The sequence below is a fragment of the Diabrotica virgifera genome, chromosome 8 (genome assembly GCF_917563875.1).
Source record: "Diabrotica virgifera virgifera chromosome 8, PGI_DIABVI_V3a".
NCBI lineage: Eukaryota > Metazoa > Arthropoda > Insecta > Coleoptera > Chrysomelidae > Diabrotica > Diabrotica virgifera.
In genome coordinates, this window is record NC_065450.1 from 819,699 (window position 1) to 844,400 (window position 24,702).

The window sequence follows — 24,702 nt, forward strand, 5'->3', positions numbered from 1 at the left end:
TTAAAAATGCTTACTTGTATTTAATATTTTCCAAAGAAAACTAGATTTCTGAAAAAAATTAAATAACGCCTCCCAGCTGGCTTATTACTTATGAGGATGGTTCAAAATTATCACGCTTACATTGAAGAAAAAGATCTGTCTTCAACAAGACCCAGTTTTCAAAATTCGATTTAGCAGAACCGGACTTACAGCCATTTTTTCATAACAAGGTTCCCTCTCACCCCCACCTCTTATTTGCAAAGGTAGAGTTAAACTTGTTAAATCAAATATGCGCAGAATTTGATGAAGAATACAATAATCGGATTTCCAGTGCCCCTTCGTTGGGAAAATTTTGTAAAATTTATATTTTTTTATTTTTGATATTCAATTATGCCCTCTAGCGGTGGACCCACAATTATGAAAATAATTTCCAGGCTTTTCCTGAGGCAACTTTTGTTATAAAATTTTTTATTTCAAAGCTCTACTATAAACGGTTCCTGAGATATGGCCGAGAGCCATTCTTATTGGGACACCCGGTACAGATGATACAAGAGCGACAGAACTGTAGCTATGTACTGAGCCACTACAGGGTAGTTGCGTCGATATTGAAATACCCACAATTTTAAACAATGTTTCAGATGAATAATGACGCAACTGTAAATAGTGGGGGGAATTAAATTACGATAATTGAATTCGGACCAATAGGGATGAAAATAAAAGATATCGTTGCAAGAATAAACGGCATATTAAATATTTAAAAATTGTTTTTTGTACAGAAAAATTTTAAGATTAAGAATGACGCAACTGTAGATAGCGTTGAAAATGGGGGGATTAGATTAAGATAATGAAATTCGAACTAATAAAGATGAAATTAAAAGCCATGTAATTTTTATTACATGCATATTTTCTAGATAAATATGCATATTTTGCATAAAATACTGCATATTTTTGCATAAAGTACTGCATATTTATGCGCATATTTCATACTTTTTATTTGCATATTTGCCTAAGTCTAGTCATTATCCATCCAAAATTTTCTAAATATTTAAAATAGTGATTAAATAAAGATTATCTAACCATCCAGGATCATCGGTATCACCCGATTTCACCAACGATACCTAAACAGTTGCCTTATTAAGTAATTCTTATCGATAGGAACTTCCTAAGTCAATACTTAAGAACAATAGCGTTTCACAACTAAAAGAACTGCTTATCTAGGAAATTCTTTTCTAGGTATTAATTCGGGTACGTTTGAACTATTTTTGATAAATAGAAAGAAGAATAAGATGACATTAGTGACATTACCTTACTTTTTCGATTATTTAATATTGGTTGTTTGACAAGTTGGTTTTATTCAGTTTTGTACTGTTAGAGTTATTTTATTTAGTGGTTAGTTATTTGTGAATGTCTTGTAATACGTTTTTTGTATATGTACAGTGAAATGGAGGAAAAGAAAAGAGTTGTAAACTTCACATTGACGAAAAATTAAAGTTAGTTGAATTGTCATTAATGAAATTACTTTAAAATAAAAAACATGTTGAAAATTGCTTTTTATTATTAATTTTTAATGACACACTTTTAGTGATATCATGAATGGGTTTTTGAAACACAACACTAGTTTGTTAGGTAGTAGGTAGACTATATAATTTTGTCAATAGACCTGTAAAAAACTCCAAATGATTTTCTATATTTTCCAACACATATTATATTATTAATAAAAAAGATAATACAAAATTACAACTAATATACCTAATATTACAGAATAACAGAAAAATTAAGGCAATAAGCAAATTATTGACAAACGTCACAAGTACATTAGTCAAAATTGTAAAAATATAACCTGACTGTCAACGATAAGTAATACCTAAAGTTTAGGGAGATCGAAAACCGTATCCTAAGGTAAGGTAATGCTTAAGCGGTTTAGGCAATTCTTATCGTATGGTGAAATCCGTTTTAGAGTTAGGAAGTACCTAAACCCACTTAGGTAATACTTAAATATTTAGGTATCGTTGGTGAAATCGGGCATTATTGCCCGATTTCACCAACGATACCTAAATATTTAAGTATTACCTAAGTGGGTTTAGGTACTTCCTAACTCTAAAACGGATTTCACCATACGATAAGAATTGCCTAAACCGCTTAAGCATTACCTTACCTTAGGATACGGTTTTCGATCTCCCTAAACTTTAGGTATTACTTATCGTTGACAGTCAGGTTATATTTTTACAATTTTGACTAATGTACTTGTGACGTTTGTCAATAATTTGCTTATTGCCTTAATTTTTCTGTTATTCTGTAATATTAGGTATATTAGTTGTAATTTTGTATTATCTTTTTTATTAATAATATAATATGTGTTGGAAAATATAGAAAATCATTTGGAGTTTTTTACAGGTCTATTGACAAAATTATGTAGTCTACCTACTACCTAACAAACTAGTGTTGTGTTTCAAAAACCCATTCATGATATCACTAAAAGTGTGTCATTAAAAATTAATAATAAAAAGCAATTTTCAACATGTTTTTTATTTTAAAGTAATTTCATTAATGACAATTCAACTAACTTTAATTTTTCGTCAATGTGAAGTTTACAACTCTTTTCTTTTCCTCCATTTCACTGTACATATACAAAAAACGTATTACAAGACATTCACAAATAACTAACCACTAAATAAAATAACTCTAACAGTACAAAACTGAATAAAACCAACTTGTCAAACAACCAATATTAAATAATCGAAAAAGTAAGGTAATGTCACTAATGTCATCTTATTCTTCTTTCTATTTATCAAAAATAGTTCAAACGTACCCGAATTAATACCTAGAAAAGAATTTCCTAGATAAGCAGTTCTTTTAGTTGTGAAACGCTATTGTTCTTAAGTATTGACTTAGGAAGTTCCTATCGATAAGAATTACTTAATAAGGCAACTGTTTAGGTATCGTTGGTGAAATCGGGTGATACCGATGATCCTGGATGGTTAGATAATCTTTATTTAATCACTATTTTAAATATTTAGAAAATTTTGGATGGATAATGACTAGACTTAGGCAAATATGCAAATAAAAAGTATGAAATATGCGCATAAATATGCAGTACTTTATGCAAAAATATGCAGTATTTTATGCAAAATATGCATATTTATCTAGAAAATATGCATGTAGTAAAAATTATTTACAATATTTTTTTATTTACTAAAATACTTACAATATTATAAATACATAACATAATATACAATTATTTTAACATATAAATATTATTTTGAATTGTGGTAACAATAGATTATCAAATTATGTTCAAAATTTTCTAATAAAAACTTATGGCTTCTATCTGAATACATATATTTCTAAATAGAAAAACTTCTTTCGACGTCAACTGATGTAACTGGGGCATTTTTCAAATTTACTATAATAGATGGTTCTAAATTAAGTGGTTCGAAAAATGTCCCAGCTAGTGCTTGAACCACTTTAGAAAGAACCTGGTAACCACTATTTTTTTCCATGGTTACTTTAAATTTTTGAAAAATTTCCTTTCCAATAGTACCTTTAACCCGCCAGTGGTCGCTATATGAGATTTTCTCTCACGGTTTCAGAAAATTGCGCATAACTTTTTTCTGGGAAATTATACGCGCTGTAGTTCCTTCTAGTCTCCTAACTATCCTCCCTCGACAATCTAATAGACTCGTCCGCTCAGATAGTGACTCAGTTTACTTAGTATCACCATAGTGTTGAGTAAGTGCGCTTCATGTGAGAGATTCTCTCATCAAACGACCACCGGCGTCACCAACCGTGTATAAAAATTAATTTTATTTTTCCCCTTAAAACCTAAAATAATATCCTTTAATGATGTAATACAAGGCGCAGTAGATGTGGTCGATGATATGAAAATCCTATATTTTGTTTCACGGGTTAGTTTTAGATGGTCATTTACCATATATTTTTCAATGTTAAATATTGGCGGTATCAATAGTCACATTTGTACAGATAATAATAATAGAACAGAAAAACGTCGTGTCTTTTTAAAGCAAATGGCTTTATCGTTGATGAAACCTCACCTTCTTTGTAGAATTTTATAAAGGCAAAAGTTGGATATGTGAGAGAAAATCTCAAGCACGACCACTCGCGTAACAACTTCCTAGCGACCAATGCCGGGTTGACGTTTTGACACAATGACTCAAATTCTTTTATTAAAACTGTTCTCTCTAACAATGATAATTTGGAGTATCCTAATTGAGTTATAGTTTTCTGGACAAAACTATAATTTGATTTTATGAATGACAGTTGCTGTTGGAAGATGTTATTTTTTAAGGCTTGCTTAGCTTCCAATAAAGATTGGCAACTATCATCCGTTAAAAGATTAATTATTGTTTAAATCAAGAAAATGATCAGCATAGAAATTAGCTGCTTCTACCATGTTCCTCAACGTGTTATAATGGGTTGTGGTGGCAGTGGAACAGCAGGAAGCATATATCTGTAACATTGTATTCTTACAGGTGATTTCAGGAATACCTTTTTGACGCTCGCTATTAAACTGTTAACTAGTGGGAATTGTTTTCTTACTTCCTCCGCAACTCTGTTTATTCCATGCGCTAAACAAGTGACATGTATTAAGTTAGGATAAAATATTTTTAAATTTTGTCTTGCTTTCACCATATGGTGCGGCATCAGATAAAATAAGCAATAATTTATCATTAGGCACAGCAGCAGGAAGAAAAAAGTTTGCTAATGCTTCTTGTAGAAACCGTGATATTGTTAGAGCGTTGGTTTTTTCCACTATTTTTCCACTAGCTTACAGGAAATTAAATACGATTTTGGAAAGGTTTTATCGCTAAGTACACCAATCAATAAGTGAACAGTATCTTCCTGACGAGTCAGTAGTCTCGTCCACACATATGTAAAAGTAATTATTACCTATTTCGGCTATTATGTTGTGGATAACTAAGGAGTATAACAAATTGACATTATTTCTCTTTAGAGTTCGTTCACTGGGAATGTTTTGTTTGTAATATTTTTTTAAAAAAGAACTAAAGTTTTCATTAGATAATTTTGAAAGCGGTATATTAGATAATACTAATGCACGACACAAGTCTTCGTTAAAAGTTTCTTGTTCGGTGTGTTTTTTGGAACTTGACTGAAAGCACTTGGACACTGAAGGTTGATATTTCTCACCGGATGTGGTTTTTACTTTTTTAGCTAAATGTTTCGCGGTTCTGACATGCTGATCTATTTGAAATTTTTTTTTCAGATGAAATCTAAAAAAGAATATAAATATTCTTAAAAAAATAAGTTGTACGCATTTTTAAAATCTAAGATTGTAGAAATAAACTAAAAATGAACCGTTTTTGCATAACAATTAAAATATTTAAATTAAATCAAATAAAAATCGGTGTAATAATCTTGAAAATGTCAAGAAATGACTATGCAAGAAGGAAGCATCCCAAAATGTTTACAAGAGGCTGTTGGTCTTTTCTGTTTGCATTTAAAGAAAAAATACTGTGAGCGTAAATTAAAAGCACTTAATTAATTAATTCCAATATATATGTTTTTGTTTTTAGCAAAATTAAAGCAAACTATGTTATTGTTAGAAAAAAAATGTTAGCGACCTTTCAGTAGACTATTGAATGATTTTAATTTTAAATAGGTATCCTATCTTTTATCTTAAGCAGTTTAAAAAATGCTTGATAAAAGAAAAACTACATCGATTTATTGCGAACTAGCCTTGTGTCGGTACTTCTCTTAGACATAATCTCCAATTTTAAAATCTTTGTTTGTACCACGGTGTAAATGTTTAAAATAAAATAAAAAATATTACGTATGAACTAACGGGTTTGCCACAACATGAGCAATATACTTTATCCATTCCATAGATAGCTCTTTTTTGTTAGGTTTTATCCAATTTGAAACATTGCTTATTTTCGGCATTTTCAAAGCACAATAATTATTCACAGTTAGAAATACACGTTGTTTACGCCTCCAATTTTACAACAAAAGTAAAACCAAGTGAAACTGTCCTCAAAATAAAAATTTTTACCTAGAGACATAAACTGGCAAACACAAACCCTTAATTCCAGGACAAAACGTGACAAAACTATAAGCCGCTGTCTTTTATTAGTTACTATACCAAGAATTTAAATACCAAGTGATTATAAAACGAAATTAAATATTGGCATTTTCATGCTATCTGTAAGTTTGAATATAAAAATATATAGTTAACACCAAATTTTCAAATTATATGCAACTTATGCTCACATTTATAAAAATATGCAAAATTTGACATTTTTGCATTTTTATGCATTATATGGAAAATATGCATATTTGCCTAAGTCTAATAATGACGCAACTATACAGGGTGAGGCAGATAAAGGGTCTATTAGAAATATCTCGAGAAAGAAAGGTAAGAGAATCATGAAAATTGGAATACAGGGGTTTTGAGGTATGAACTATTTAATTAAAATATTTTAGTCTCTTTGCTACTTCTGGTTATAGCGGAAGTTGATTGTAACTTCGTTTTTACAAATGGGACACCCTGTATATTTTTACATTTTGGATTCTGCTCGATGTTTTCTTTCTTAAAATATGTGGTTTTGTAATATTATACAGGGTAGTTTTAAAGATAATTACGGTTTTTTTAAATTTTGTAGCAAACTTCACACCCTGTAGAATTGTACTGATTTAATATCAAAAACTCCATTTATGTTCAAGTGATTTTTAATATAGTCTATTATTATTATTAAAAGTTATTAATATAGCGAAATGTTTCATTTTAGTATACAGGGTTGGTCGAAACTCGGAATGAGTATTATCTGAGTTTTCTTAAATGGAACTCCCTATATTTTAGTATTGTAATAAAATGATATTTTATAGTACTTTTTTATTTATTAATCATTACCTATACCTAACTTCTTTAATTTGTAAGTTATTCGTAGTTCTTTAAGCCTAACATTAATTGCAAAAAAAATTACGTGAAATTTTATTAGGTTTGCCGTGAAAATATTCAATCACAAATAATTTTTCGAAAATAAACACATATTAATCTCGACTGACCCTTAATTTATTAATACTGGTTGATATATAAAAATACCTACGTAGTTAAAACTGTTGTTGTGTTTAATATTAATAAAAACATACAATATTCTATCTAGTTGGCTATGACTGACACTAAAATATGCCTAATCATTTGCTTTGCTTAAACATTCTACCATTTTTGAAGTTCCAGTTGCTTTGCTACCATTGCTAATATGAATTTTTCTAATGAGGAACTGATTCAGATGTTTTTTTGTTCTAGGAGAGTATAACAAATAAAAATGTGCTACTAGCAATAAGAGTTTATCATCAGCAATTCCGTGATAGATGACAACCAAAAAAAGATAAACTTTTCAAAATTTACTAGAGCGGTTTCAACGAACTGGAAATTTAGATTACGAGAAATCTGATCGAAGAAAAATTATTTTAAATGATTAAAATGAATTAAATGTTAGTGTCATTGAGAATCTGCATATTTTTTTTTTTTTTTTTTATTTGTGACTTTAGCACTTAGCTATTTAGCCAGATACAACTTGATAATAATTAATACTAATACAAAAAAAACTATTAAACCTAATACAAATTATTAAAAAGAAAAACATATTATTCTAATTTACTTAATACTAAATAAAAAAGTGTCTATCTATACCTACTATTGCAAACAGATCAAAATAGTCAAAAGAAAAAAAAAAACCTCTTAAAAATTACTAAAAGACATTACTATAAATAGGGAAAAGGAGGGAAAATAAACAATTGGGTAAAAAAAAAGGTTAACGAGATTGGCTAAAATTGATTACAGACATACATTTGTACTATGTATAAATTTGATTAGACAATCATATACTCTTTTGTCATTAGTAGCCAATAGGTTATTTATTTGGTACGGAGGAAATATTTGCAGCGTTTGCAAGCTGCTTAAAAGAGTTCCTGTATGCTGAATATATTTGGAACAGTTAAAAAAGATATGATTAAGGTATCCTTGTTCTTGACATGTTTCACATAAGTCTGAATTGTAAATTTTGATTTTAGCAAGATGAGTAGGATAACAAGCATGACCAAATCTCAATCTTATTAAGGTTGTTATATATTTACGGATGTTACTAAATTTCTTAAACCATCTCGAATTTGGAATTTGTGGTTGTATATAAATATATTGTGTTGTTGAGTGGTTACAAAAAGTTTGCCAATAGGTTTTCCAACGATCTATTTGATTTCTTTTAGAGATACAAAAAGTGTCAGGAATACAAATTCTCTCCTCTGGTACAATTTCAGCTGAAGAGGTTATTGCAGCTTTAGCTAAAGAATCAACATGCTCATTATATTTTATACCAACATGAGCTTTTACCCAAATAAAATTAGTAGTTTTATTTTTATTTTTAAGCTTGACAAGCATGTTCTTAATTTGGTAAATGAAAGGATTAGAATTATAATTGGGTAATTTTGAATTTTTGAGACATAATAAAACTGACAATGAATCGGATATTATTAACACTGAATTATTGTTTAAACTATCGAAATATATCAAGGATTCAAGAATCGCAATTGCTTCTGCACTAAAAATTGAGCAATTAGAAGGTAATTTGAACATTTTTTCTGTTGATTTAGATGGAATGTAGAAAGCACATCCGGTCCCTTCCGATGTTTTGGATGCATCTGTATAGATTACAGTTGCTTTGGGCCATTTGTCTATACAGGAATTCAAGATGCATGAATCTAATAATGAACTATTATAATATGTAGGTATATGTATATCAGGTTCATAAAAAAATGCGAAATAGTCGTTAGTATCAAGGTTGTTGATATTGTTGATATACTTATTGTTGCACATGGTTCTAAAGGCTGTACACAGGGTTGGTGTATTTTTATGAGTCCAGTAACTGTTTGTTAGATCATCTGTGTTTAGTGAGCTTATGCTAGAATATAATGAATTATTGATACATGCAATTTTCACAACAAATTTTTCACTCAGATAATCTCTTCTAAAATTCAAGGGAGGTTCTAAAGCTTCAACATGCAATGGTGCTATTGGAGTAGACTTCATTGCGCTCATACAGATACGTAGAACAGTACGTTGAAATACATCAATTTTATTTAAAATTTGTTTACTTGCTGATCCATAAAGTATACATCCATAGTCCAGAATAGATCTGATGTAAGATTTGTAAAATAGTAAAGCTGTTTCTACATCAGCTCCCCACCAAGTTTTAGAAATGGATTTTAAAAAGTTTAGACCTTTATTGCTTTTGTCAAGCATATACTCGATGTGTAATTTCCAAGTTAGCTTTTGATCTAGAAACATGCCTAGATACTTTATTGACTTGCAGAAATTTAAAGTTTGGCCATTTAATAAAATAGTATTTGTGTTAGGAATATTATGTTGTGAAAAAATACACACATTAGATTTACTAGTGGATAAATTAAAACCATTTTCACAAAACCATTTTGAGAAATGTTCGTGTAATTTTCTTAAGATTGTAAGGGAGGGTTCATATTTTGTCCTTTCTGTATATATGAGGAAGTCATCCGCATATTGGATTGTTTTGTAAGTAATACTTGGTGCATTAAGGCTATGAAAATCAGCCGTATACAGATTAAAAAGAAAAGGGCTTAAGACTGATCCCTGAGGTAATCCCCAACTATTATAACGTGGTCCAAGAAGTTCATTTTTATGGTTTCTAACGTATAGGCGTCTATCAGTGTAGAAATTAAGAATAGTTTGTGCTAGTTTTATGGGTATTTGAAACTGATTGATCATTTTGTCTTTTAATCGAGGTAAACACACACTGTCATAAGCGCCTTCTATATCTAGTGATAAAGTAGGCAAATAATTATTTCTAGAAAAATTACCCTGTATGTCCGCTACAAGTGTAGCTAAAGCATCTAAAGCTCCACATCCTCGTCTGTATCCAAATTGATTGTTTGGTAGTAACTTTTTAGTATGGACCCACCATTCTAGTCTGTTTTTTAACATACGTTCCAAAGTTTTAAATACACACGAAAAAAGAGAAATGGGTCGATAAGATTCGGCTGAATTTGGATCTTTTGTAGGCTTTAGAATCGGAATAACAATTATGTCTTTAAAAATATTTACGTCAGAATTGTCTTGAACTATACGATTAAAAAGGTCCAATAGAAAATGTTTTGCTACTTCTGGAAGGTTTAAAAGCATGGAGTATTTGATATGATCGTATCCTGGACTATTATCTTTACGATTATTTATAGCGAAAATTAGTTCATTGTAAGTAAAAGGTTTTAAGAGAAAATGATTTTTATCAGCTGGGGTTGATGCTATGGAGCTGGGAATTATTTGAGGGTTCGCAGTTGGGGGTGCAACTTTAATAAGAAAGTCATCCATCCATTTCTGATCTAAAGATTTTATGTTTGATAGCGGTTTTCTGTAAAGTTTTTTAGCTTGATTCCAAAGAGTTGTAGCGGATGTATTTTTATTGAGCGAAGAGACCCATTCAATCCAATGCTTTTTGGCTATACTTTTTAATGTTTTTTTGGTTCTAGCTGCAATCTCCTGATATTGAACATAATTTTCAAAATTACTTTTTTTCTTGTAATTTATTAGAGCCAATTTTCGTTGTTTGATAATATTGTCACAATCAATATTCCACCAAGGAGGTGGGTGCCTTTTACATTTATAAGGTTTATATTGGGGTATAGCTGCTCCCGCAGCCGTATTTATATTATTTATGAAGAAGGAGTACTTATCAATTAGATTATCCGAGTGAAAATTGTTTGTATCGTGTAAATTTTGAATAGTAGAGGTATATAACGCCCAATTGGCTTTTTTAATATTCCATTTATTTTTAGGAGATATTTCATTTTCATTAATTGCAAAAAGAAGTTCTATAGATATGACATAGTGATTTGATCCTAGAGTGTCAGGAATGACATTCCAAGATGTCTTGTTAACCAATTCAGGTGAACAAAAAGTTACATCGACAGCCGAATCTTGTTGATCAGGACGTCTCAAAATTGTAGGTTCGCCATTATTTAAAACTGTTAAATTTAAATCATCTGCGACATTTATAAGTTGTGACCCTATGGTATCATTATTACTACAATCCCATATAGAGTGGTGTGCATTAAAGTCACCACCTATAATTAAAGGACCCTCAAATTGTTCAAAAATTTTAGTCCAATCGTCATATTTTGTTTGTATTTTTGGAGGTTTATAAATAGATAAAAAATTTAACAATAAAGTTCCATATTTAACTTGGATAGCACACACTAAAATATTTTCATTGTAATTTATATTGATTTTATGTTCAACAAAACGAAGAGATTTGTGTACCAAAATTGCCACACCAGCGTAGCCATCGTTTCTGTCATTGCGGACTATATTGTAACCACTAAAACTATATTTTTGATTTCTTTTGAACCAAGTTTCACTTATAATAGCAATGTCAATATTTTTATCATAAAGAAATTGTACCAGACTATTTTTGTTAGCTATAGCAGAACGTGCATTCCATTGCATTATATTTAAATTGCGTGTTTTGGGCATTTTATTGGTTTTTCAAAGTATCCTCCAATACCTGTTCTATGCTACTTGTAATTAATTTAATATCAATAGGTTGTCTATTGTTACTTGAAAGAATTTTATTTAAAAAATCCACGATATAAATGGATAGGTTGCTAGCTATACTACTCTTCTTGGTTTCCAAACAAGCGTAGTTTGGTTTATTTGAATTTATCGGCAAAGGTTGTGAAGGTCCAAAGGAGAATGGAAATAATGGTTCGTGGATAGGTGACTGGATAGTGGGAGAGTTTGATTTTCTCTTCTTTTTCATTGGAGGACTAAAGCTTACAGGATTGGGTTGGGAAAGGAAATTATTTTGATTGCAATTGGTATTTTTAGGAATTTGATTAGGTTGTGATAATGACATACGATGGTTGTTAGGAAGAACTGGAAAATTTTGGTCATAATTTGTTAGCGGTGAAAAAGAGTTGTGACTTACTAGACTGGATAAGGAGTTTTCAGAAATTTCTTTAGCTTCTTTAAAGGAGGTTTTTTGCTGTATCATTATATTTTTAATTTTTTTTTGATTATCGTAAGAGGGACACTTTTTTGAGATAGAAACATGATCTTTGCTTTTACAGTGTATACAAAAAGTTAAATTTTTATCACAATTATGTTTATCGTCTTTAATTTCTCCACAATTGATACACTTTTCTTCAGTACTGTTACACTGCTTAGATACATGCCCAAATTTAAAACATTTGAAGCATTGGGTCACTCTTCCTACAAATTGTTCGACAGGAAAAAAGACTCTATTAAAAGCTACTCGATCAGGTAAAATATTCCCCTCAAAAGTAACAACAATAGTTTTTTTTTGGTACAAATTCAACTGTTCTGTCTTCTTTTTGGACTTTTCTATTTAATCTGTAGATATTAGTGACGCGTGAGTGTGATTCTATATTTTCCATAAGATAGTTGATATCGTAACGAGTATCAACATCTCTTACTAACCCTTTAATTTCAAGTAAGTGATTTGGAATAAATGCTTTTAAATTTTCTGACTTTAGGAGGGGATGTTTAACTAAATTATTTGCTTCTAATAATGATTTTAATAAAACCTTAATCCGGTTTCGGCCTATACTCTTAATTTCCAAAATGTTATTAAGTTTAAATTTTTTAAAAAGGATATGGGCAACTGTCATTGCATGCAATTTTCCTACATTATTTTCAGTGCTTTCTATGTATACCCAAATATTTTGTACATTGTACTTATCTGAAAGAATATTGAAAGTTTTCGGTTCCAACTGCTTTGTTTTCTGGAGGTTACTATCACTTGGATTATTACTAGTAACATTTGAAATTAAAATACTGTTATCCATATCAGCATCTGTCGTCACAAAAGACGTCGGTTGTGTAGTTTTGTCCCCCATCGGGGACCGATATTTATTAGTTGTCAGAATACACTTGTCTTCTTAATTGACTTTTCACTAAAATTTTAAAGTTTATCTATATAAATAGGTATACAATTTTATTCACTGACAAAAACTGTTACTTTTTCAACTCGTATGAAAGTTTAAATAATACTTTTTGAGGTAAAAATGTTAATTTTTACTAAGAGTAGATTTTACTTCGTACTATCAGTTTTTGAATCTGCATATTAGTATGAACGTTCTCGTAATCTAAGTGTCTAGTACGTCGAAACTATTCTAGTAAACTTTGAAAAGTTTCTCTTCTAAACTTTGAAACGTTTTTTTTCTTGGCTGTCGTCTATCAGGGAGTTGCAGATGATAAATTTTTATTGCTAGTAGTACATTTTTGTTATACTTACTCTCCTAGAACAAAAACTTTACTAATCAGTTCCCCATTACAAAAATTTATATAAGTAATGGTAACAAAGCAACTGGAACTATACAAATAATATAATATCTAATGTTTAATCAAGTTTAGTATCAAAGCCACAGCCAACTGGGTAGAATATGGTTTGTTTTTATTAATATTTTATGCACCAACAATCTTAAGAACGTAGGCATTTTGGTATCTCATCCAATATTCATAAATTAAGGATCAGTCTAGATTAACATTAGTCCTGTCGCCAGGGGGGGTACAACGGCCTTCTTAATTCAGATGGACTTACCCAAGTTTTTTTTATGTATTTTGACCCGTAGAACACGAATTTTTTGGGTAACAGTTGATCCGGATGTCGATAAGTTTGTTATAAACAAAGAAGTTGAGGAATTACATAACAGCGATTTCTCGCAAAACAAAACATTTTTTTGTATTTTTTGGGTCATTCTAACCAAAAAATGTTCCTACAAGTTTTTTCGTAGGATGCATAGTTTTCGAGATAAACGCGGTTGAACTTTCAAAAAATGGAAAAATTGCAATTTTTGAACCCGAATAACGTTTGAATAAAAAATAAAATAGCAATTCTGCTTACCGCCTTTAAAAGTTTTAGTCAAATTATATCTGTTTTAAATATTTGCATTGCTAAAAATTTATTTTTTGATTGTTAAAAAAAGCTATAAACACATACTCTTTCCCGTGCCTAATACATGCGTTTTAATGCATGCGTTTTAATGCATGCTACTTAGAAATAGCCCCGCTTGCACTTTTACCTCCTCTACGTACTCGTTTGATTTTAAATGAGAAATCATTGAAACATCACTTAAGCACTAGGTGTTTATAGCTTTGTTTTAACAATAAAATAATACATTTTTGGCAATACAAATAATTAAAACCGATATAATTTGACTTGAACTTTCAAATGCGGTAAGCAGAATTGCTATTTTATTTTTCAATCAAAAGTTTTTCGGGTTCAAAAATTCCAATTTTTCGATTTTCTGAAAGTTCAACCGCGTATATCTCGAAAACTATGCATCCTACGAAAAAATTTGTAGGAACATTTTTCGGTTAAAATGGACCAAAAAATACAAAAAAATGTTTTGTTTTGCGAGAAGTCGCTGTTATGTGATTCCTCAACTTCTTGGTTTATAACAATCTTATCGACATCCGGATCAACTGTTACCCAAAAAATTCGTGTTCTACAGGTCAAAATACATAAAAGAAACTTGGGTAAGTCCATCTGAATACAGGAGGCCGTTGTACCCCCCCTGGCGACAGGACTACATGTACTTATTTTCAAAAAATTATTTATGATTGAATATTTTCACGGCAAACCTAATAAAACTTCACGTAATTTTTGTTGAAATTAATGTTTGGCTTAAAGAACTAAGAATACCTTACAAATTAAAGCAGTTAGGTATAGGGAATGCTTAACAAATAAAAAAATTACTATACAATATCATTTTATTACAATACTAAAATACAGGGTGTTCCATTTAAGAAAACTCAGATAATACTCATTCCGAGTTTCGACCAACCCTGTGTACTAAAATTAAACATTTCGCTATATTAATAATTTTTAATCATAATAGACTATATTAAAAATCACTTGAACATAAATGGAGTTTTTGATATCAAATCAGCACAATTCTACAGGGTGTGAAGTTTGCTACAAAATTAAAAAAAACCGTAATTATCTTTTAAACTACCCTGAATAATATTACAAAACCACATATTTTAAGAAAGAAGACATCGAGCAGAATACAAAAATGTAAAAATATACAGGGTGTCCCATTTGAAAAAACGAAGTTAAAATCAACTTCCGGTATAACCGGAAGTAGCAAAGAGCCCAAAATATTTTCATTAAATAGTTCATACCTCAAAACCCCCGTATTCAAATTTTCATTATTCTCTTACCTTTAGTTCTCGAGATATTTCTAATAGGTCCTTTATCTGCCTCACCCTATATATGGGGTTGAAAGTGTGGGGATTAAATTAAGATAATGAAATTCGAACCAATAGGGATCATAGTAAAAGCCATGATTGTAATAATAAACACCATACCGATGCTCCTGGACGATTACTACTCCTCAGTTAATCCCTATTTTAAATATTTAGAAATCGTTTTTTTTTGCTCTCCTGAGAAATTTGGCTTTTTACAGTTACGTTATTCTTGTTCCGGACCGTCGATATAACACATGATATAATATTCTGGAAAATATCCTAAAACTAAATGTAATCCAAAACTTACCTGTAAGTTAAGCTGTAACGAGGGGCTTAAAATCTCCAACGAACATTCTCCGTGACTGAGATTCGAAAATAGAACTGTCAAGTCCTCCCACTGTTTGTAGTTTACAATATTGTCAATATTTATCGTGTTATTTAGGTGAAACGTTTGGTAAACGGGGTAATCCCTTTGACATTGCCTGAAACAATTGAAAGCGGAGGATATATCTGAACTGTATCGAATTCAACTTTTTATTTAGACAAGAGTTTTGGATACTTGGCCGTTATTGTTATCTACGGTTTCTATGTCTACCGTTTCGCTAATACTTCCTGTTAGGCTATTGATTATGTACTATAGAAAGGAACTACAACGTTAACGGGGTTTTATTATTTCATATGGTCAATGAATCTCTATATATGAAAAAACCGCGGAGTGCTACCATTTAAAGGGGTGCGTTTTTGAGAAATGGGTGAATTAGTCCCTGGGCACAGGTTACATTAGGGAGAGTTCTATGAACTTTTGGTACAAACACGTCTACATAAAAATTGTTCCTGGTTAAATTTCCTATCTAAATATAACTTTTTAAAGTGAAGGATACCTTTTTTTACACAAAATATATTGAAAAGAAAAAGCACAAAGAAACCCAAAAGAAAGAAATTTTGTTTTTTGTCCCATAACTTTTGTCCACGGAGATATAGGTATAGACATTGCTTCACAGAAAAAATTTTTACATATTTTCTCTTTAAAATGGTGTTTAGTAGAGGCCATTAGAATTTACAGTTTTCGAAATATGATTTTTCAAAGTTTGTCACTCACAGCAATTTTGGGCAATTTTCATTGTTATTTCGCAAATATTGTTCTGTAACTTTTTTCTACGAAACTTTAGGCATATGCAATGCTACATGTAAGAGGAATAGAAATCAGTTACCTTTAAAATGTTCTACAGTATAATGTTGTACGACTTCTTTTAAAGAGGTTATCTTTTTCAAGATTTTATACTTTTAGCGAGTTTTTATATTTTTTACGATTATTTTTTAAATTTCCCATTACAACTTTTTTTTTTACATTTAGGTATATATTATAATAAAAAAGAAAGCTTATTCTGTTTACTTTAAATTGGTGTATTACAAAAAAATTCTAGGATTATTTTTGAATAAGATATGGTTTTTCAAAATGTAATAAGTACTTGCATCGATTTTTGATTTTAGGATTATTTTTTAATTTTCTCATTACAACTTTTTTATGTGATTGTGTGTTATGATTGAATATTATTTTTTATAGGTACCTAATAATTTGGATCCACTTGACTCGGCCGGGCAAACTTCAAAGTATGGATTAATTCCAATATTTACTGTCAAACTCCTGCACCACAAGTTTTGCTTGAAAAAATAGCATGTAAATGTACCAAAGGATGTACAAAAAACTGCGGTTGTAGGAAGATAGGAATTAGTTGTTCAATATTCTGCAAAGGGTGCATGTGCATGGGTACTAATTGTGTGAACTCTAAGATAACTGAGGTGTCAGAGGAAGATAGTGAAGCTAATGCTAACGAAGAGATGGAATTTGGTTTTGAAAATTTTTTAAATGTCAGCGTTTAAATAATTTTAACTAAAGTGATGTTTTCTAAGACTAATGTTTATGTAATTTTTGTAAAAGAAATAATTTTGAATAATACAGTTAAAAAAATATCAAAGAATCACTCGGCTTCCATTATTTAAATATAGATGATACACCATTTTAAAGAAAAGAAAATAATCCCTCTTTATTGAGCAATATATAGTATATTCACTTACAAGAAAAAAAAATATAATGAGAAATTAAAAAAAAATCCTAAAATCAAAAATCGTTGCAAGTACTTATTACATTTTGAAAAATAGTATCTTATTCAAAAATAATCCTAGAATTTTTTGAATACCTAGAATACACCAATTTAAAGTAAACAAAATAAGCTTTTTTATTATAAAATATAATATATACCTAAATGAAGAAGAAAAAAAGTTTTAATGCGAAATTTCAAAAATAATCGTAAAAAATGTAAACAATAATATTTTTTTATATTAGGTATTATATAATATATAATATAATATTATATTATATATACTATATATAATATAATATTATATAATATATAATATATCATATAATAATATTATTTTATTTTTATACTATATTACAAAAATCGTTAAAAGTATAAAACCTTGAAAAACCATAATCTCTTTAGAAAAGAAAAAGTCGTTCAACATTATACAGTAGACCATTTTAAAGGTAATTCATTTCTGTTCCTATTACGTGTACCATTGCATATACCTAAAGTTACGTAGAAAAAAGTTACAGAACAATATTTCCGAAATAACAAGGAAAATTGCCCAAAATTGCTGTGAGTGGCGAACTTTGAAAAATCATATTTCAAAAACTGTAAATCCTAATGACCTATACTAAACAACAATTTAAAAAAGAAATACGTAGATTTTTTTCTGTAAAGCAATGTCTATACCTATGTCCTCGTGGACAAAAGTTATGAGACAAAAAACAAAATTTCTTTCTTTTGGGTTTCTTTGTGCTTTTTCTTTTGAATATATTTTTGTAAAAAAAAGTATCATTGACTTTAAAAAGTGATAGGTAGATAGGAAATTTAACCAGGAACAATTTTTATGTAGACGTGTTTGTACCAAAAGTTCATAGAACTCACCCTAATGTAACCTGTGCCCAGGGACTAATTCACCCATTTCTCAAAAACGCACCCCTTTAAATGGTAGCACTCCGCGGTTTTTTCATATATAGATGTCCATTGACCATATGAAACAATAAAACCCCGTTAACGTTGTAGTTCCTTTTAGCTATCTTATTTTGAATATAATCAATAGCCTATGTGGCGGAACATAAATATTCGATTTGTTTTTTGCAGTATTTTTTATGTACAATCACGTATGCCCTAAAAGTTTTAACACAAAATTCATTGGCTTTAATTTTAACAAAAACAATATAATATCAAGTTACTTTAGGAAGCAAAAAAGTATCTACAAGTTGAGTGGACGGTTATAGGCGAGCGGGGGATACTGACCACGGAGAGGTGAATGGCTAATTTTATTTATAATTTATATTTTTGAAGGTGCTGAAAACGCAAAATAAGGTTTATTTTAAATTTTATGTGGGGAAACATTGTCAAAATCGCAATTTTAACCTAAAAATAAGAAAAAAGAAATCACGCTTTCTTGAGTTTACCTCGCTACAACTCTGTTCCCTTTAAATATTTTTTTCTGAAATTTTAACAGTATATATTTCTCACCTTTCTTAAGAAAATGGTACTTACTTCAAGCTTTCAGTCTTATTCTAATAAAAGTTATGAATTTTTTAAAGTGAAAGGTGCAGATTTGTGATGTGCAAAGTTTAATCGCAAAAGTTAAGCGACGAAGTTTGAAATTTAGCTTTTTAATCACGTGTATATTAAAGTATAGAGTACAAAGAAGTTTTCTGGAAAGCTTTAGATCCAAATTTTTTATAGAACAAAAAATAGTGCAACTTTTATTATCGGCATTAGAAATCCCCAATATAACGGTTATTTCTCGAGATACTGACCATGGGTGGTGAATGGCTAATTTTGGTCTTAGATTATGATTCTGACGGGGCTGAAAACGAGAATGAAATTTATTTTAAATTTTAGGTGGGGGAATATTGTCAAAATCGCAATTTTGGCATAAAAATAGAAAAAAGTGATATCACGATTTTTTGCGTTTAACTCGCTACAACTCGGGTCGATTTTAATCTTTTTTTCTAAGGTTTATACACTATATGTTGCCCACTCTTTTGAAGACAACGGTATCTGTTTTAAGATTTTAGTCTTATCCTAGTAAAAGTTATGAATATTTTAAAGTACAAGGTGCAGATTCGTGAATTGCAAAGTTTCATCGCAAAAGTTGAGAGGCAAAATTATAAATGTATCTTATTAATTACATTTATATTAAAACATAGAGTACAAAGAAGTTTTCTGGAAAGTTTTAGTTACAAATGTCTATTAGAAAAAAAAATGGCGTATCTTTTAATATAGACGTTATACATTCTCAAAACAACACTTATTTTTCGAGATACTGACCATGGGAGGTGAATGGCTAATTTTCGTCTTATTTTATGTTTTCGATGATACTGACAATGAAAAAGTGGTTTATTTTGAATTTTATGTAAGGAAACATTGTCAAAATCGCAATTTTAACCTAAAAATGAAAAAAAAAAAGACGAATTTTTACGTTTAACTCACTACAACTCTGTTCCAATTTAGTATTTTTTTATAAAATTTCTACAGCATATATTTCTCACCTTTATAAAGACTATGAAAGTAACTGTAGTCTTTCAGTCTTTCTTTATAAAAGTTATGAATTTAAAAAAATAAAAGGTACAGATTCGTGAATTGCAGAGTTGAATCGCAAAAATTAAGTGACAAAATTTAAAATTTACCTAATTGATTTAGTTCGTGTTAAACGACAGCGTTCAAAGAAGATTTATGAGGAGTTTTAGGCCTAGATGTGTTATAGAAAAAATATGGTGCAACCTTTAATTTTAAGAAAAACGTTGTTTAACTTTTTTTATTTTTAGAGCAAAATTGCGATTTTGACAATGTTCTCCCACAAAAAAATTCAAAATAAACTTGATTTTCGTTTTCAGCACCATCAAAAACATAAAGTAAGACCAAAATTAGCCATTCTCCACCAATGATCAGTATCTCGAAAAATTTGCGTTATTTTGGGGATTTATAACGTAAATGTTGAACGCTGCACCATTTGTTTTCTATAAAACATTTTGATCCAAAACTTTCCAGAAATTTTCTTCGTACTCATGTTTTATTTTTGAATGTGATTTATAATCTATATTTCAAATTTTGTCAGTCAAATTTTGTGATTAAACTTTGCAATTCACGAATCTGCACCTTGTACTTTAAAATATTCATAACTTTTACTAGAATAAGACTAAAAGCTTTTAGCGGAAACCATTGTCTTCAGGAATGTGAGCGATATATAGTGTACAAAGTTTAAAAAACAATATTAAAACGGACCAGAGTTGTAACGAGCTAAACGCAAAAAACTTGATTTCATTTTTTTTTTATTTTTAGGGTACAATTGCAATTTTGACAAAATTACCCCACCTAAAATTTAAAGTAAATTTCATTTTCGTTTTTTTACGGTCAAAAACATAATCTAAGACCAAAATTAGCCATTCACCACCCATGGTTAATGGTCAGTATCTCGAAAAATAAGCGTTATATTGGGAATTTCTAACGTCGACATTAAAAGTTGCACTATTCTTTTTTCTATAAAACATTTTGATCTTAAACTCACCAGAAGCTTTTTTGTACTCTCTACTTTAACGTAAACCTGATTAGGAAGCTAAATTTTAAACTTCGTCACACAAATTTTGCGATTAAACTTTGCAATGCACAAATCCGCACCTTTTCTTTGAAAAATTCATAACCTTTATCAGAATAAGAGTAAAGCTTGAAACAGGTACCGTTGTCTTCAGAAATGTCAGAGCTTATACTGTAAAAATTTCAGAAAAAAATATTAAAATGAAACAGAGTTGTAGCGAGGTAAACTCAAAAAAAACGTGATTTCATTTTCTTTATTTTTATGTTAAAATTGCGATTTTAACAATGACAATTTTCCCCGACATAAAATTCAAAATAAACTTCATTTTCGTTTTCAGCACCCTCGAAAATATAAAGTATGAATAAAATTAGCCATTCACCCCTCCGTGGTCAGTATCTCGAAAACTAAGCGCTTTTTTGAGGGTGTCCAGCTCGTGTATTATTCAAAGCTAAAATTTGCTAAAATTTGTTCTCAACTGAGGCGAGTACACTTTGATCATGAAAAAGTGATTATCTTAAATGACAATAATGTGTCTATATTTATGCATGTCTTATCTATGTTTATACTAGCACTCGTACTAATTAGCATCCTTTTTTTAATATAAAACATTCTGGCCTTTGTTTCTTCAGGTAGCTGTAGCTTTCTCCGTGGCTGTGTTATTTGCAGCTCTGGAATTCAGGTCTTCTGACCATATTGCCACAAATTGGTCGAATTACTCCTTTACCAAGTTAATTTTCTTTTGTTCTGATTTGGCTGCAGGGTACTGATGACGACCAAATGGTCGGAAATATGTATTTATGATTAACTTTTATTTATTCTTTATTAAGCTCAACAGGCCTTGAAGGCCTAGGGCTAAAATATTTAATTTTTCTTTAAAATTACTATTACATATCTATATAATGCTATATCCTATACTAATATATACAATACTACATTTGTTTATGTAAAACACTTAATACAACACTTAATATTCCTCATAGTCTTTCCATACATTTCTTCACCACTTCCTTCCATTGTTTTCCGTCCAAAGCCTTTTCTTCCAGTTTACAATACTACTTTTTTGTAAGTATTCATATTCGCTGTCCTTCGATCTCCTTCTTGGTTTACCTATTCTTCTTTTTTGTATTGGTTTACGTGATAGAACCATTTTTGGTATTCTTTCCTTACCCATTCTTTAAATGTGTCCTAAGTATCGGATTCTCTGTGCTTTGATTGACGCCGTTATTTTATTTTTTAGTTCTTCTAGTTCCTTATTATTTCTTCTTCTCCATCTATTTTCACGCCTCCATATGTTGCTCTTTGTATTTTCTCTCCCATCTTTCTAAAACGTTTATTTCTGATTTTTTTAGCACCCACGTTTCACATGCATATGTAGCTGTAGTTCTGATAACTGTTTTATAGATTCTTATTTCTGTTTTTGTTGAGACATATTTAGATTTCATTAATGGTCGCAATGCTCCATATTTTTTGTTTCCTTTTGCTAGCCTTACTTTTATCTCCCCTTTCCCATCTCCCTTTTAATCTACTTTTGCACCCAGGTAAGTAAATTCTGAAACTCTTTTAAATGCGCATACATTTTCTCCTTGTATCTCCAATGTGAAATTGACTTCTTTTTATTTATCTGTTTCTCCCATTATCATGTATTTTGTCTTTTTCTTATTTATGGGAAGATCAAAAATTTTGAGTTGTTTTATAATATTGCTCAATAATTTTGTTAGCTCTTTCTTACTTGTCGATATAGATCATCTGCGAATGCAATACATTGGTGGCCATTTTTAAAAAACGTTTCCTGTGTGTTTATTTTACTATTTCCAATTATTCCTTCCAGTATTACATTAAAAAGAGTCGTTGATAGTAGGTCTCCTTGTCTTAATCCTTCCTTTGTTTCAAAATTATTTGATTTATGCCTCTTCCATGCTATTTCGTTTGTGGTGTTATCTATAGTCATCTTTACCATCCTGACGATTTTACTTGGTAGGCCCATCTCTTTCATTAGTTCATAAATCTGCTGCCGCTTAACCGTATCGTAGGCTTGCTTAAAGTCAACGAACAGGACGTATACTGCTATTTTATGTTCGTAGCACGTAGTCTGGATTTCTTTTAACGCAAATATTTGGTCTGTCGTCTACCTAGTGCTTCTGAATCCTGCCTGATATTCGCCCAATATCTTTTCCGTGTATGGATTTAGCTTTTTTCTTATAATGTTTGTCAAGATTTTGTAAACGACTTCTAGCAACGCGATACCTCTATAATTTTCACATCTCATTTTGTCACCTTTTTTATGTATGGGGCATATTCTTGCTCTGGACCATTCTCTTGCCATTCTTTCTGTTTCCCATATGCTTTTTATCAGGTTGTGTATCTCTTTGTGCAGTGTTTTTCCTCCTGCTTTTATCATTTCCGCCGATATTTCTGATATTCCTGGACTTTTGTCCCCTTATTTTTTAGTTCCCTTATTTCATTTTCTATTTCTTCATTAGTAGTTGTTTCTATTACTGTATGGTCGTCTTCAATTACTTGGCTTATTTCCCTTTCTTCTTCGTTTTTGTTTAGCAGTTGTGTAAAGTAAGTTTGCCAATGATTAACTTTTAACTTTTTTATCTATTTTACTTTTTATTCACACCTTTGTTCTGCAAGTTTTGCCAATAAATTTTCCATATCATTATTTATACCTACTAAAATATGTAGATCTATTGGAGAGCCTCTTAAAACAACTTTTACTTCAGTTCATTGAGCTCTAAGCAACGTGTTTTAGTGATTTATGTCGTTGAAGAATAATACTAGACATTTGAGTAATAAGAATTTAATTGCATTCAATGTGGAATAATGTGATTATTCTCATTTCAGAAGAGAAATTGGGGGTGGTCTAAGAGGCGTTTTTTAGCAATTTACTTCTATCATTCATAGAAAAATAAGCTTGATTGAATCTATTACAAAGTAGCCAGAATGCCTAATTCAAACTAATGCCTAATATTGACAAACTGCTGCCCAACGAACTAATCATCATTATCATATAGCCGTTATCGTCCATAGCTAAACATAGGCCTCCTCTAAGTTTTTCCACGTATCTCTGTCTTGAGTTTGAACCATCTTCCAGTTCCCGGCAGTTCTCTTTATATCGTCACTCCAGCGCATTGGCGGTCGATCTCTACTTCGTTTTTCTCCCGCGATCGCTACTCCAATAATCTTCTAGTCCACCTGGCGTTCCGTGTTCTTACCACATGACCTGTACATCTCTATTTCTTCTTTGCTACATGTTCTACTACAGTAGGGGAGGAAAACTATGCTTTACTCGAGCGTTATGGGGACCTATCGGGTTGTGAAGATTAGGTCCTAAAACCAAAAAAGTTAAGTAAAATTTTTCATTTAAGTGGGGACTTTCAATTTTTTAATTTAATTTTCCATTTCCAACAATCGTTTTTTCGATTATAGCGCCACCTATACATAATTCGAAAAAAGTCTCGAATAGAAGTTACTTATTTTTACGTAAGGAATCCAAATCTTATTTTTACGTAGGGAAGCATACGCAGATGACATTGATCTCGTTGGAGACTCCCATCCTATCCACAAAAGCCATTTTCAACAAGGTGGAAGGAGCAACAAGCGAAGTAGGGCTGAGGATTACTGAAGAGAAGACGAAATATATTATGTGTATAAATAGGACGACACGAAGAGACAGGATAGGACAAAATGTGACGGTCAACACCTTCAATTTCAAAAGAGTACAACGTTTTAAGTATCTGGGGGCCGTAATCACAGCTGACAACGATGTTACTGAAGAAATAAAAGACAGATTCCAATCAGCAAAT

At 30.4% G+C, this 24,702-nt stretch overlaps 1 protein-coding gene across 15 annotated transcripts in view; it reads right to left on the minus strand.

Moving 5' to 3' along the window:
* The window catches only part of LOC114337883 (prominin-1), a 940,102-nt gene that overhangs the window by 337,199 nt on the left and 578,201 nt on the right, over positions 1 to 24,702 (minus strand). For all 15 annotated transcript variants that reach the window (XM_050658571.1, XM_050658567.1, XM_050658566.1 and 12 more), the window contains exon 13: positions 15,564 to 15,738. In XM_050658571.1, the coding sequence (XP_050514528.1) occupies positions 15,564 to 15,738 (175 nt within the window). The remainder of the gene's footprint in view (positions 1 to 15,563; positions 15,739 to 24,702) is intronic.